The sequence below is a fragment of the Choloepus didactylus genome, chromosome 8 (genome assembly GCF_015220235.1).
Source record: "Choloepus didactylus isolate mChoDid1 chromosome 8, mChoDid1.pri, whole genome shotgun sequence".
Lineage (NCBI taxonomy): Eukaryota > Metazoa > Chordata > Mammalia > Pilosa > Megalonychidae > Choloepus > Choloepus didactylus.
In genome coordinates this window covers 69,648,512-69,665,125 of record NC_051314.1, presented here as the reverse complement: position 1 = coordinate 69,665,125, position 16,614 = coordinate 69,648,512, and the positions used below count along the sequence as shown (strand labels likewise).

Sequence of the window (16,614 nt, the reverse complement as noted above, 5' to 3'; positions counted from 1 at the left end):
ATTTTATAGTTAGGTTTGTTTATAGTGTCAGGTTTGCAAATATCTATATAAGTCTTTACATAATTGTTTTACTATGTCAGCATCCAGATTTAACTTCTTTAAATTTTAGTTACTCAGTTTGCTATTAAATTTCCATGTGTGTTAAATGGTCAGTTAACTTACCAAGAGCAAGCTGTTTTGCTTTTGAAGTCAGAAGCTCAGAGTATTAATTTAGCTTTTAATATATGCTTTTAGTTGAGATACTGGGCAGGGGAATTCAGATACTCCAATTTTTTTCCTTCATAAAACCACCTCAACTAAATGATGAGTTTTCCCTTTTCTGTTTTGTTTTAACAAATGAATCCCTGCTTTATATACAATACCTAGCCCAAACTAGCCAAAAGTAGTTTAATATTAGGTGAATGACTTCGTGTCTGTATATACTGTTCTAAGCATTTTTTTCTCTCTCTCTAGAAAGCCACTAGAGCAGAGTTGTTAATGAATGGTGTACTTTCCCAATCATGTCAAAAGAAAGCGAGCTGAAGAGTCCAGGTTATAATCCATAGACTGACTTGTCTGCCTCTAAACCTGAAATTAACTCCCCATATGTTAGGTAGATTGTGCTATGTGAACTAGGTCAGAAGTTACAATCAGAAAAAGTAGATGTTCTAACTGGTATCCAAGAACTATATTCATTTATCAAGAATTACTGTATCAGCATTTTAAAAAGTGTTATCATAATTCCAGTTAACTTGCAACCACATCCATCCTTCTCTCTCTGATCTCCTTTCTTTTTAAGGACAATCTCTGTACCTGAAGTATTTATTCTAATGTTGCCTATACCTTGCTTTTTCCTTTTTTTTTTTTTTTTTAATCTCCTGCCACACATATACTAGTTCATTCTTTTGTCTCTTTTCCAGTGTTGTTTTCTCCCTCAGCCTGTAAACATAAACATACCACTCCCATCTTTAAAACAAAAGCCATAAACTTCCCTTCAAATGCCATTCTTTAACTTTTCTTCCTTAGACAGCCAACTTCTTTATTTTTTTTTAATCATCATTTTATTGAGATATATTCACATACCACGCAGTCATACAAAACAAATTGTACTTTCGATTGTTTACAGTACCATTACATAGTTGTACATTCATCACCTAAATCAATCCCTGACACCTTCATTAGCACACACACAAAAATAACAAGAATAATAATTAGAGTGAAAAAGAGCAATTGAAGTAAAAAAGAACACTGGGTACCTTTGTCTGTTTGTTTCCTTCCCCTACTTTTCTACACATCCATCCATAAACTAGACAAAGTGGAGTTTGGTCCTTATGGCATTTCCAATCCCACTGTCACCCCTCATAAGCTACATTTTTATACAACTGTCTTCGAGATTCATGGGTTCTGGGTTGTAGTTTGATAGTTTCAGGTATCCACCACCAGCTACCCCAATTCTTTAGAACCTAAAAAAGGTTGTCTAAAGTGTGCGTAAGAGTGCCCACCAGAGTGATCTCTCGGCTCGTTTTGGAATCTCTCTGCCACTGAAGCTTATTTCATTTCCTTTCACATCCCCCTTTTGGTCAAGAAGATGTTCTCCGTCCCACGATGCCGGGTCTACATTCCTCCCTGGGAGTCATATTCCACGTTGCCAGGGAGATTCACTCCCCTGGGTGTCTGATCCCACGTAGGGGGGAGGGCAGTGATTTCACCTTTCAAGTTGGCTTAGCCAGAGAGAGAGGGCCACATCTGAGCAACAAAGAGGCATTCGGGAGGAGACTCTTAGGCACAAATACAGGGAGGCCTAGCCTCTCCTTTGCAGCAACCGTCTTCCCAAGGGTAAAACTTATGGTAGAGGGCTCAACCCATCAAACCACCAGTCCCCTATGTCTGTGGTCATGTTAGCAACCATGGAGGTGGGGTAGGCGAATACCCCTGCATTCTCCACAGGCTCCTCAAGGGGGCACTAAATCTTTTTTTTTTTTTCCTTGTTTGTCTTTTTTCTTTTTTTTTTTTTTTAACTTTCCCTTCTTTTTTAAATCAACTGTATGAAAAAAAAAGTTAAAAAGAAAACAAACATACAGTAAAAGAACATTTCAAAGAGACCATAACAAGGGAGTAAGAAAAAGACAACTAACCTAAGATAACTGCTTAACTTCCAACATGTTCCTACTTTACCCCAAGAAAGTTACATAATATAGCAACATTTCAGTGAACTTGTTCCTACTACATCTGTTAATTTCTGATGGTAGTTTGTCTTAAAGGTCATTTGCAATGTGGAAGCTGAAACCATGTCAGTGGACTTATTATACTGTTAAATTAAAATCTGTCATGATTTTGCAACTTCATGTATTTCATCATTTGGAAAATATTGGTTTACTGAATTATTCAGATCTTTCAAATGTTGACAGATTTCATTATACAAGTGCATTTGTTAAAACATCACCAGTCTTAAGAGAAATGTCTATGTCACTCACTCTTTTACATAAAAGAGTGGAGTGAGTGGTTAGTTTTGCTGCAGTTCAAACAGTTGCACAACCCCTTTTCCTCACGGCAACAATTATACTTCAGTGTGCAGTTGAAGTGTTTTATGTGAACATCCCAGTTTGTCACACAGTAGGAACAGTAAGTGTACTTAAGGGTTAAGATTTAATAAAATCAACAATTTTTATTTTTTCAGCATGAACGTTCTTAAATGAAACTGAATTTTCTCCTATTGTGGGGCACTGAAGAATATGTTGAAACTAGTCTAGTTTGCTGCTACTGCTTTGCTTTGTGCATCAGCAATTTTGTCCATCATTACTTTTGCACTATCGGTGCAAATATCCATCCAGTGATAGAGGTCAAATAACATTTAAATAATACCTTAGTATTATTATGAACTTAGTTTTGACCTCTTATGAAAGGGTCTTAGGGACCCTCAGGGGTCTGTGGACTGCGCTTTGAGAACCACCTCCTAAACATCCAAGACATGTTGCCTTTGCTCGCTCCACGTTCTTAGCTTCAACCCTTGTCATTTCTCTCCTTTGTAATTTTTTTTATATAGTCCTAACTGAACTCTCAATCTTCAGTCTCTTCCTCATCCTCAAGAATTATCTTTCTGGAACACAAATCTGATTATGTTGATAACCCCATTAAAATCTTTCACCATACCCCAGCATGGTAGAATAAAATCCAAATTCCTTAATAGATGAGCACCAAAAGATTTATTATGATGTCTATTCTACAACTTCTGTTTGAATCACTTCTTCCTCTCTTTCAGCCAATCTGAATTTAGTTGTATTTTCCTAAACACATCTTGGTTTCTGCTGTCCCATATACACCCATATGCATTTCTTTTCGCCTAGAGTACTCTCACTTCCAGTTCCCACCTACCCCTCCAGCTGTACATCATTTCACATTACCCCCTGTCACTACCCAGGTTTTTCCTTTGGGCTCCCACAGGATTATTTTGTTTGTTTTTTTGTTTTGTTTTGTTTTTTACTTGTGGAGTATGACATATATACATAGAAGTGATAACTTTCCAAGTGTAATTTAACAAGTAGTTCCACAGTTTAAGTTATTTCTTTCTTGTGAAATATAACAAATGCAAAAAGGTAATAACTTTCAAAGTGTGATTTAACAATCATACTTTGTTTAACAAACAATCATACTTTGAAATCATACTTTGAAACATACACTGGAATGCACTGAATACATTGCAGTACATTGGAGTACATACATTAGAATAGGAAATTTCCAAAAATTTTGATGAGTTTTGGTACCATAGTTCCAGTTGTTTCCTTATTGTGAAATATAACATAGATACAGAAAGGTGGTAACTTTCAAATTACAATTTAACAAGTAGCTATAAGTAAATATACAGAGAGTAAATTTCAAATAATGCTGTTACAACTTAAATCCTCCAGAGAATTACTATGCCAGCTAAGTCCCAAAAACTCAGAGGCAATAGCCTCTGCAAGAACATCAACCAGATGCATCCCCGTTTCCCATAATGTCAACGTGAACAGCTTATGGTAGTCAGTGCCTAGATGTCCCTGAAGAGCAGGAAAGTGATTAAACTAGAGCAAGGGGTAGCAACAGACAAGACAGAATTTAACAAAGGATTATGAATACTGAATCTCTATATAATTTTCTTATTCTTAGTTGCTAGGGTTCTAAAATAGCTGGAAGGAAGAATTGAAATGGTGGAACTGTATCCCACAGAATTTTATGTTAACTTTGTTAAAGCACTTATATTATCATTACTTGACTTACGTATCATTTTCCCCCATTATATTGTGCACTGATAGAGATGGGGAACAGAGTCTTGTATTCCTGATACTTAGCAAGGGCAAGCAAGGCATGTGGTAATCAGTCAATAAATGCTTGAGCGTTTTAAGGAATTTCATAGAAATTATTACAAAAATACAAATTAACTCCGCATTATTTCTTTCTCTTTTCCTTCTGATATTATCCTTAGGTAGAATTGCTAAAGAATAGCAAAAAGGCCAAAAGATGGGCAGAAAAAAAAAAATACAAATATGCCTCAGCCACTTTATTGGATAAAATAAAGAATCTTTATTTCTGTAATTTTTATTATGAGATTCAGAGGATTACAGTTGCTGTGTTCTAGTGTTCTGGAAAAGTTGTGGTGATCTGTATTTAGGAAACTTAACATCCTTAATTCAGTATAACTCAGTCTCTAGTAAATTTAGATTATTTTTTTTTCCTAATTTAGAATTCCTAATGTGGAGATAAAAATGCCAGAATTTATTGTTGTATAGTCCTAAAACTTTGTTGATTGTATTTTATATTGAGCTAAGTACTTTAAAATCAACTCTTGTGTAGTCTTCTGTCATGCACCCAAATAGAAGCTGCCCTTTTCTTAATGTAATCCTTCTATATACAGCCTACATCAGCAAAGAGAACCTCTCCTGAAGTGGAAGAAAAATTTTGACCAATGTTTCATAATATATAGAACTTTAAAAGTTATATAAAGCTTTTTGGATATGTAAGAAATTTTATTATCCACCATTTATTCTGCATAATGCATTACAAATATATATATTTTTAGCTGAATCCAAATTACTTAAGAGTTTTCATTTTGTAAATTGTTCTTTCCATATACCATTTCATTGTTCATTAGCACCTGAGTAGAAGAAATAAAAATTTTCAGAAATTAATCATTTGGTGCCTCATGATTTAGAATTTATGATAACTGAAGTCCTGGGCTGAAATGTAACTTTTTATAGCCTTTGGGCTAGATGTTGCCTAGTAAATTAAAATTATTTACAAAATTACAAAGAAAAGAATGCAATCTTCCAGAGACCTTTAAGTACTTTAATCATATCGGTATAATGGTTTTGTTGATTATAACCATGCTTTTAACATATATTTGTTAATTGAAAGCCTTTAGTAATTGAGATTTCTCCAAAAATATTCTGAATTAGTGAAATGTGTATTGTATAGTCAGATTTTTGTGTCTTAGTTTAGTTTCCAGAGATACTTTTTGACCAAAACTTACTTCTTGGGATTATGTTTGGAGTTCTCTTGATGCTATTTATTTTCCCATTGCCTTAAATTTTTAAGATGAGTAACATTCTCTGATCTCTGAGTCAGTGTTGTGTATAAATAGAATGACATGCTTCCTAGAATAATTAATATTTTAATTCCATTGATTTATGGAAATTATTGATTGTAAAATTAGTTATGATTATCTGAATTCATAAATGGGTGTATTGGGTTAATAGATTTAAAGGATTAAGTTGCATATTTAATATGATAAATTTCACTTGAATGTAATTCCCTTTTCTACTATTTTTATATGAAAGAATCCGTTGGAAATTAAAAACCAAAGAAGATATAGTAATTTTGCTCATAAATCTGTTTTCCAGCATTCATTTACTACATACATTGTCATCTGTTAGTTCTTTTCTTTATTTCATAATTAATTTCAGAACTCAGCATTTTTATCTAATTTAACATTTTCATATTTTTAAAGGTCCCCAGGTGCATCCAATTTTTCAACTTTACCAAAGATCTCTCCTTCATCTCTATCAAATAATTATAACAACATCAACAACAGAAAGTAAGCACTGTATCTTAAAAACTCTTTGTTTAATTGATCACCCTATTGTGGTTGCAAAAAACATCTCTTGTACCTAAAATTTAGAATAAAAGTCTTAATGCATTAAAATTGGGTTCTGTTAAATTTCTGTTCAGTTCTTTCATGAATAATTTCACAACAAAGAAAGCACAGTTATTAACTCCTTGACTTAATATATACACTACAGTAGTTCACTGAAAGAGTAATAAAGCACTTTCAGAATTCAATTTTGTAGAAAGAATCAACTTCAGATGTCATTTTAGAACTAATGTGCAAAAACAATCACTTTTAAAAAGGAAATTCAGAGAAACGATTCCATTGTACCAGCATGAATAACTTGGAGAATCTTTATAAAAGTTACATGAAAGTTTGTGCTCTGTTGCTATTTTTTTTTTTAAACTTCTGAATTGCTTGGGCTTTACTATAATATCTGATTATGGAAATTGGTGTGATTTTTATTGAGATAGAAAATAAGGAAGCTTTCATTATTTTTAATTAGCCCAATCTAATTCAGGGAAGAACTTTTTTTCCAAAGATGGTTATCCTCTTTTTATTTCTTGGATATGTGCATTGTGGTTCATGTATTAGGTTAACAATATTTATGGAGTCAAATATTTGTACTGCTTCTGCAGTTCATAAATGGCATCTGATTATCCCAAACATTAAATTGAAAAAGACTAAAGCCATTTGTGAAATAATTTTTAACACCCATAATTGAATTCGTAGGTTAAATTAATTTTTGCTTAACATTCATATTTTGGGGGGAACTTGACACAATGATCCTAATATATAGCTGGATGGATAAATAGATTCAAATATATAAAAATAATTTTGGAAAGGAAAAATAATGAGGTTTGGTCCTACTAAATATCACAATCTAGAATTCAAACAGCATAGTACTGACTGAAGAATACACCTGCATAACAGTGGAATAAAACAGACAGTCCCCCAATAGTCCTTTGAATATTAAAGAGCTTAATGCGATCAGAAAGCATTCCATACTAATAGAGAATAGGCAGGTAGTTCTGTAAGTGGTGGGAAAATGGAATCGCTATTGAGGACTTCTCTTTAGAACTTTAAATCCATGATAATTGTTGGGCATATAAAAATTAGAAGGCAAATAAATAGAAAAAAACACTTGCTAAAAATAATAAAAGGTGAATATTTTTAGTGTATCAAGCTCATAACAGTCCCTGAAAAATTTTCTAAGACAGTTAGAGAAATGGGTAAATGACATTAACACAACTAGATAATGAAAATAAGGGACTGAAAATAAACATTTTAAGTGTTCAAAATCAATACTAATTAGAGATGTAAATTAAAACAATTGAAAATTCAATATACTTTTCCTCAATCACATTGGGAAAAATTAAATGCTGTCTATTCTTGTGGGAATTCTCTGAGTGGTTAGAGTATTATACATCTTTTCTAGAGAAGAGTTTAGCAGGGTGTGTATCAAGAAGTTTTAAAATTTTCAGATCTTTTAATTCAGCAACTCATAAAAAGAAATGTGTACCATAGTGTAATAACCATTACATTGTTGTATAACTGTGAAATGCTGAATACACTATGAATATCCAAAATATCAGTCAAGTGTTCTATTTAAAAGTGTATGCCATAGGCAAGAAAAAAAAACATAAGGAAATATCACCCTGCAATTCAATTTGTATTTTGTATGGTATCTTTAACTTCATCAAAAGTAATTTTTTCATAGGAGATGAAATAATATCACTTGTGTTTCTACTAATTACACATGGTTTCCACATTTACTATAGAAGAATTTAGATCCAGGTATACATGTATGTATTTATAGTCATTCTTTGGAGAGATTTTTAACTTTGAATATAGACTGTATTTTGGCCAGAATTTCCATATTAATATATGTGGTCTGGTATGTTTATGTTTTTGTCTTATTCCCCTCTCAGAGTAAAAATATGACAGTACAATCTTATCTCAAAATCTCTGACTACAGAAAATATTAAGAAAGGAATTGTAGTCTTAAGTTTAGGATCTGGTTAATGATTCTACTCGTATAACTAGATTATATTTTTAGCTATTTTTATTTGTCTAATTTAAGTTCAGAAATAGCCTTTCATATTAGGGATTTTATTAGCACATAGCTACTGAGGTATATCAGCATGCTGTGATTATTTTGAGTTTCAAAGTAAACTTTCTTATTAAGTTTCTTATTAAGGAACAATTTAAACATTCATAAATTGGAAAGCTTTGTTTAATTTTAAAAAACTTAAATTAAAAATATTATCTTAATTACCTAAAAAGTATTTCATGTAGTGTTTATTTCTAACTTTACATTCAACTTGTCGAAATTTAAGTAGCAGCTTAAGATTTCAGAAGGAAATAACCCTGGTTTCTCTAATTAAAAATATGTAAAATAAGTAATGACCTGTTTAGAGATATGCTCAAGTATAAATTGTATATTAATAAATTCACTAGCTGTGATACTCAAGCTTGTATGAAATTTGTTTTCAAATTCAATACTTGAACAGTCCTACTCTAATACATTGCTAAGATGTAAAATTCCAGAAATAAGAATATTAAATTATACAGGTAATAACAAAGTTTACTTGGAATTATTCCATGTATGTTTAATAAAGATTTTATTAAAGACTAATATTATGAAGAAGAATCAGTTGCCAGAATATTGTTTATTTAGTCCATTGTAATTTTTCTTACCTGTATTAACCAGTATTTGCTCTCGTATATTGTAAATGCATATTTAATATCTGCTGAATTGTTTTTCTGGTAATAGTTCTATTGCCTGCAGTTTTCTGCCCTTCTATGGCTGCTTTGATATATTATTAAGACTGCCTTCTAAAAAATATTTTTAATGCATTTATTGTCAAAAACTCTTGTTGTTCCACATTAGAGCACATTATCTATTTTTCTGTTAATTCAGGTAAATCTCTTTTATTTAAAATCTCTTTTATTTGAAATGGAAATGACTCCCTGTATGAGATTAAGCCATGTTATAGAAACTGTAGATTTTGGAGACTGCCAGAGCTAGGTTCTGCTATATCTTATCTGGCTATCTGGCTCTCAACAAGTTACTTAACTGTAAGCATCATTTCATTAATTGTAAAGTTAGCATAGTTATAGCTACAGGGATTAAATTATGTATTTATAATGTTTATAATGTCAAATGTCAGTGCTAATTGAAAAGTCAATCTGTAATTGATTATAATACTTGAAATTTTTATAGAAAGTTTGGCTTTACAAAATAATAATTGAATTTTTAAATATATCTTTTTATTAAATATGGTAGTTTTATAATACAGAATTAATCTAGTAGAGAATTACAATTCCCATTAAGTTTACTTGTAAATTCATTTATATTCTCAAAGTAGCATATCTTTTAAGAAGATGACTAGCTTAAGATCTTTGGGGAAGAAGTTAGCAGAAATAATCATAAAAGATAATAGAGGATATCTATAGGGCCTAAGTTTTCATGTACTTTGTTGAAGTGTGTAAGGAATTGTTTTGGTATTTTATATGACAAATTTTAATATTTTATTTAGAAAGCAGGTAGTATGAGCATTATCAAGAGCACTTTAATAGCTGTCAAGCTAGTATTAAAGAATTTTAAATTCGTTAATATTCAGTATTATCATTGAGTATCTAGACTATCTCAGTCTTTGGGCAAGACTTATACTTACATACTTAAACTAAAATATAGATACCCATTAAGAATTCAGATTTTTAAAAATAACAAAACTGCTTTTGCAATTAAGTTTTTTGTTCGTTTCTCAGTAAATAGGAATCCCTATCCCAGCAAATTCCATCATTTTACCACAAAGAAGAATAGAGCTTCCAACAACCATTTGTGTTACATGTGGGGAGAGACATACCTGAATATATGCTTATGGAATGAGCATGTAAATGTCATTTTTTTAGTCTTTTCACGGGCACACGCGCGTGTGTGTGTAGGCGTGTGTATGCATTTGGACATACTTTCCCCATGTAGTCTGGCTGCTATGATTTTATAGCTGGATTATGTATGTGTGTATTTTTTTCTTTAATGTGTAGAAAATTCAGTCCTTGTATTTTTGTAATATACAGCAGAATTTGCTTTTAGCATTACTTAGAGCAGTGAAAGAAAAACAGGATACTTTTCTACTTCCTCTTTTTCTTATGTTTCCCTGAAGTTAGACTCAACAATCCATTCATTCAGTGAACATTTACTGAATTGCAAATAGTTGCCTTGTACTTTTTTAGTAGAAATATAAAATAAAATATGAATCATAAGGCTAGTGATCTACAGAAAAACAAAGGAGGCTCAAATTCTGTTTTTGTTTGCTTTCTACTTTTTTTTAATTAAGTTAAAATCGTTACAAGTCTAGCAGTTCTGAATTTGAATTGCTCGAGGTTGCATTTCTTTGAGCCCTGCTATTTTTGTTTAAGCTAAGGGTAGACTGTGTTTTCAGAGTCTGGGACTTTGTCTTTTTGTTTGTAGTGGTAATGTTGTTTTTTAAAAAATGTGAAAATATTAGTGAGCTAGCATTGTGTATGTAATTTTTAGGGTGATGTGGTTTTGTGTGTTTTGTATGTTTGGTTTGTTATATATCTGTGTGTATGTATATGTATTTACTAAAGGCTTTGTTAGAACAAGCAAAAGTACAGTTCATATAAATTGTTATAATAAAGTGAGGATAGAAGACACGATTGAAAGTATTTGGAATTAGAAGTAAAAACTATTTTAAAAATATATTAAGGAATAAACTTTAGTCAATTGAGATTGTTGGAGTTACTGAGTCATCATGTTTATTTGTAACAGTTTTCTTTTATTTGTATAATCATTTGCTTTTAGCAGATGACCCTGGTTCTTGTTCAGGTTTGTTCTAATGAATAAAAAAGATGATTGAAAGTATGCTTTTGAATTATATCCAAAGTATTCATCATAAATCTATTATAAAATAACATAAAAATTAAGGGTGACTCCATCTTTTTCCACAGTATTATTTTTCCTTATATATTTATATGTATATATGTAAAGATCATTTAACTTATTGATAAACTTTTCTTAATTCTCACTAAAATTGCCCTGATTTTTAAGTTTTAGAAGAGTGAATACATAGGTTTTAAGATTAACATTTATTATCCTAATAGTATATGCTATCCTGAATTATATTTATCTAGTTAAATATACTGCATTATTCTAACAAAATAGAAGAAAGAAAAACCAAATAATACAGAAAGATACTTGCTTTAGAATCATTTTGCATTTCTTATCATGCTAGGCTTTTTCTCGGCATTTGAATACTAGATTTTGCTGTTCTAGCATAGAAACTATAAATAGAATCTTCAGTGCATCAGAACAGTGATGTCACGGTGACCTTAGAAATCTCTGCACTCACCTGTGACTAAAGCACAAATTTTCCTGTTTTACTATTCTCACTCTGTTACAGTAGCATGATGCAAAAGGGATATATATGAGATGATTTATTGCTGTGGGTGGTGTTTAAAATCTGAATGTTTTAAATTTGAGGGAGCAATGAAGAATGGAGCAAGCTGTGAAGCTGCTCCAGTTAATCAAGGGTAGAAAGATATAATAGTGGTTTGTATTGGTTGGTGTCATATATGATACAGTGATTTTTGTTGATTGGATGCGAAGTATCATAATTAAGGGGGTTATTTTGGTTGAGGTTCATAACTTTATAAAAGTACCTGAGTTAAGTGCTTTATAAAAAAATCAGTGATTGACCACGTATCTCATAAATATGTTAAAGTACTCTGTTCGTTAATCATTGGCTGCATTATGAAAAATATTTTGCATTTTCTTCCAGTGTGAAAAACTCAAATTATTGTCTCCCATCATATACTGCTTATAAGAACTATGATTATTCAGAACCTGGAAGAAACAATGAACAACCAGGCCTCTGTGGCCTAAGTAACTTGGGAAATACATGTTTCATGAACTCAGCTATTCAGGTAGGTGTTTTCAAAGTGAAAATCATGTGTTTCATGGCAATCAGTTACACAAGAAGAGTAGAGTTTGGTTTTTCATGTGAGAACATGAGTATTATATGTGTTTTGAAAGTTTCTATTTTCATTGAAGATATAAAGATATACCCTTGACTCATTCATTCTGTTGCTGATATCATTATCATGTTCCTTAGTTAGGTGGCACATGATTAATTACCACATAGAAGATTAAATATGATTTAGTGATTTAATATCTAACCAGAAAAGCTAGTTAGGTCTGTCCTTTGTATATTTAGTAGAAGTCCATTGCTTTTTTTGGAAATAGGTGGGGATCTTAGAGGATGTTTTGTGGTCACCAGTCATCTAGCTGTAAAAAAAATTATTTTTAAATCTTTTTTTTTTTTTTTTTTTAACCCTTAACAGGAAAATTCTGTGAACCTCCTGTACACAAATTTTTACAAGTCACTTTCTTTTCAAGGTCTCTTAATTCGGGAATATAAGTGGTCACTGCCCTTCCCCCAGTCCCCTTCCAGCTTCTTTTTTCTTCCTGCTTTGGTCTTATACCCTCTTCCAACCTAACTTTAATGTCACTGTCAATATGTGTAAAATTAGGGATTTTATTCTACCTTTACAAATAGAATTATGTGTTTTAAAAAGTCCAAAATAATGATATACCATGTTTAATACTTGATTTTTTTGGTAAGTTATTTGTAACTTCTTAATTTTTAGTTTTAAAACTGCCATTTTTGTCCTCTATTCATTCTTTTTTTAAAATTTTAAATGCACTCTACTCATATTTTAATATTGAATCTCCTCTGCCCAGGAAACAGCCTCCAAAAATATAGATTAAATACAGAAAATTGCATCACTTTGGGTTGATAAGGATATTATTACAATCTTATAGATATCTGAGAAAACTCTAGGACTCTTCACCCTCCAAAATTCTAAGCGAATCCTTTTGTTACATTGTTTTTATTCCAGTTAAATTAACAATTGTCTTTATCGCATGCTTGGCAAATTAGAATTTAACTGTCGTAACTCTCTAGGCCACGAGTTAGCAATTTTGCTAACTCGTGAAGGTTAGGGGTATCATTAATTAATTTCTTATTTGTTGGTTTAGAGTTGAGTTACTCAGGAAATAGGCTATCTGCTCAGAGACTGTTAAGGTTAATAAACGCTTCTAAATCCTCTTTGAGTGATTATAGTTCATACTTTGTGAATTACTTTATTCAGGATTCTTTTTCTAGGATCCTAGCACCAGTTAAACATGAGGTAATTTAAATTTTTATCTAATTTTTCTGGAATGGGAGAAGAAGAAATCATCAGAGAACAAGCCAAAATGTATTATTTTCCTTGTAGTCCTTTAGATAAAGTACATGGGTACTCTGCTTTCAGAGACAGGGACAAGGGCAAATAAATTGTAATCTTGTTTTGATATCTGTTGGACTACCTTACTTGCTTACTGAAAATCATCTTTCTTACTGTCTCTGGAAAATGTTTTATGTAAATGGTGTTTACCCCAGTACCAGAAAACCCTATTATCAGATTATCAAGTCATACTAGTTTTTATATAACTCCATCTGCCATTGCCAAAATTACTATGGTTCTAGAGGCTTGATGTAGCTTGAGTTTTTTTAAAATATTCTAGTATAGAAAGCCAATCTTGGTACTTTTTCATAAGGATTAAGAAAATATTTTAACAGCATAGACATTTGAGTCTCTCAGAAGAGAATGAGAGTTAGTGTTCGTACTAATCATTCATGGGAGGCTCTGGCTGGCATTCAGACGTATTCCTTCTAAAGCAATATTACATTCTAGTTTCCTGTGCTTTTGAGATATAGTTTATTTAGAGTTTTGTCGCCCTTTGGTTACTATAGTTTCTCAAAAATGGTTTTATTAAAATTAAATCTTCTAATTAGCCACGTTGAGCTCGATTTGGCATTTTGTTTAGCTTTCTTTTATGTTATGTTTAAGGTGTGAGAAACTTCATTTTAATTTGTTCTTCTGTTGTAAATGATTTCATCACAAATAGATCTAATTTTGACCAACTCCATTTCAAATGAGATATAGCTGTAAGGATGATGGTTTGTTATTTTATGGTAAGAATCTTAAAGAAGGGAAGTTTTTTAATGGAAATTTCAGCAATAAGTATTTTAAGCAGTGGATATTATTTCATGTTTGTATCTTGACTTGATAGGAAAACTGTATTTTCCCTAAAATAAAATTCTAGAAACAAGTTGCTGCTTTTGAAATTTTAGCTTTTAATCTAAATCCAGAATTAGAACATCTGGGCCTTTAGTTTTATTTTCTTAAAGCTTCTTTGATTTTTTATTTCAACAATAGCTTCAAGTTGAAAATTCACTCTAGGAGGGAATACAAAATGGTGGCAATAGCCTTTACTCCTCTTTTTCACACTCTCATGTAAATGCATAGGCCCACAATGTAAAGGGTAACATAAATAAAAGAGAATATTTTTTAAATTGATTTTCTTCAAATACTGTTCCATCAAGTTATGCTTCTTTCGCTTTTCATTGTAACTTCTTTGAAATCAATAACTCATGAACTTGAGAATATTATAAATTAACATTTCTACTGATACTTGCTTTTTAATTTTAATGTAACTTTACATTAATTCAGTAATCCTAAAAAGTATGAGTGAACATTTTAGTATAGCAGGCAGTATAATTATTGATATATGAATAAAATAAATGTGAGTGTGAAAAGCATACCCTTTTTTCATATGATGATGAGTTATAATTAGCCCATTAATAGCTTTGAGATATTAGAATCTTTTGATTGTTCATGATTTCAAACTAAGCACCAACCTGAGTGTGCTTTAGTGTTACTGTTATTATTCAATTTAATTTTATTGGTATGCAAGATTTTCTCTGATGTGATATAAATGAATATCAGTTTTTCTGATTACTGCCATATGGTTCTAATTTGTTATTGAGTCACAAACATTTAAGATACTTTTGGACATAGAGCCTACCTTATGAAGATTATAAGCTAGATACCATGATTTCTAAACTGTTTGCTTTTTAGCCCTAAAACCTACTTGTTTTACCTAAAACAATTAAAAAAGTTTAATTTATAACCCCAGTATTCAAACACATTTAGCAAAGTTGTTTTTGCTGGGTGAGGTGCCCGGAGCCTCCTCTGCTTTCCTTTGCTTTCCTTAATGGCCCCAGAAGCAATCTTATAGAAAACCAAGAGGAATAGTTTGAAATCCAAAGTCTGGTAAAAAAGAAAACACCACTAAAAAAAACTAACATTAGTATAAGAACACAGTGTGTGGAGTTGCACCACCCGGGTTGAAATCATGGCTTTCCTGTTTAATAGCTGTGTTACTCTATACAAGTTATTTTCACAACTCATTTTTTCTTGTCAGCTTAAGAAAATAATAGTACCTGTATCTTAGGGGTTTTGTGGGGATTAAATGAGTTAATGAACATAAAGCTTTAGGATAATGACTGGCACATTATAAATACTGAATCAGATTTATATTATTTTGTCTTTTTTGAATTCATAGAATTAAAATTACAGACTGACTCTGGACAGATTCTACCTTCTATAGCCCTGTGTTTGTTCTCCTTTCCTACAAGTCTTCTTCTACTTTGGCTGGAGTTAGTGGATGAGGAAGAAATAATGCTTTTAATTCTTTTTCACTTAATATTATTGTTATAGTAGTATTTATCATCTGTTCCGTATCTGAACTATGCTAGTTCAGTTGCTCTTTCCTTAAGAAAACTGTTAGTCAAAGGATACAATAATGTAGAACTCTTTATGAATGTTCAATCTACAGGGCACTCTGAAACTCAGAATTCTTGAGTTGAAGTTATCCCTGGCCTCAGCCTTCTCAGTAGTTATGATTATAGGAATATACTACCATGTATGTGCCTTTGGTATCAAGAAGTTAATGAAATAGTTCCCTAGTGCCCTAAATCTATTACTCCATTTAGAGGGTGACCAGTTTTAAAATTTTCCGTTATTGAAGGTAATTTTAATTAGCATTAGTTGAGTAGATTCAGGAGCACTCCAACCCTTGTCTTTTTCATTGTCAAGGCCTAGGAGGCTCATGATTGGCTTCCTGGAAGAAGCATCTCTTCAGATGGATTTGACGCAGGGGAATGCTGTCGTCTTTTCCACTGGAAGGCAGCATGGCGTAAGATGGTTGTTTTCAAACTCTTTACTTGGATATAATAGGATTTCTTAAATTGTTTCTAGGAAGTCTTTGAAAAAAGTTATTGTAATCAAGAACCTGCTCATTATTCTTGTTATGCAATGTTAAGTGAGTTGGTATTCCAAGCATTTTTAAAGGCAACTTTTTTTTCTGTGTTTTCTTGAGTTAGGAAAAAAAAAATTCAATAAATTGGACAGAAGAATGTTAAATAGAAAGTTTAAAGTTTTTTGGTTTTTTTTTGTTTGTTTTTTTAAGACAATTTAAGAGAATGAGTAATACTACACAGAAATAACATTTTTTAAACAACTAATCTCTCATTACATTTTAAGATAGTGAAAAAGTCACTCGGAGCTTTTTCTGTTACATTACTTCACAGCTTTGCATATGTTTATCTAATATATTTTTGTAGTCTCACCTTGAGACCTGT

General features: G+C 31.5%; 1 protein-coding gene across 5 annotated transcripts in view; it reads left to right on the top strand.

Annotated features, from left to right (window-relative positions):
- The window catches only part of USP15 (ubiquitin specific peptidase 15), a 157,829-nt gene that overhangs the window by 97,680 nt on the left and 43,535 nt on the right, over positions 1 to 16,614 (top strand). For 3 of the 5 annotated variants that reach the window (XM_037846897.1, XM_037846899.1, XM_037846901.1), the window contains 2 exons: positions 5,960 to 6,046; positions 11,866 to 12,010. In XM_037846897.1, the coding sequence (XP_037702825.1) occupies positions 5,960 to 6,046; positions 11,866 to 12,010 (232 nt within the window). Of the gene's footprint in view, positions 1 to 5,959; positions 6,047 to 11,865; positions 12,011 to 16,069; positions 16,377 to 16,614 lie in introns of those variants that run through there. The other 2 variants (XM_037846902.1, XM_037846898.1) reach the window with 2 other exon arrangements.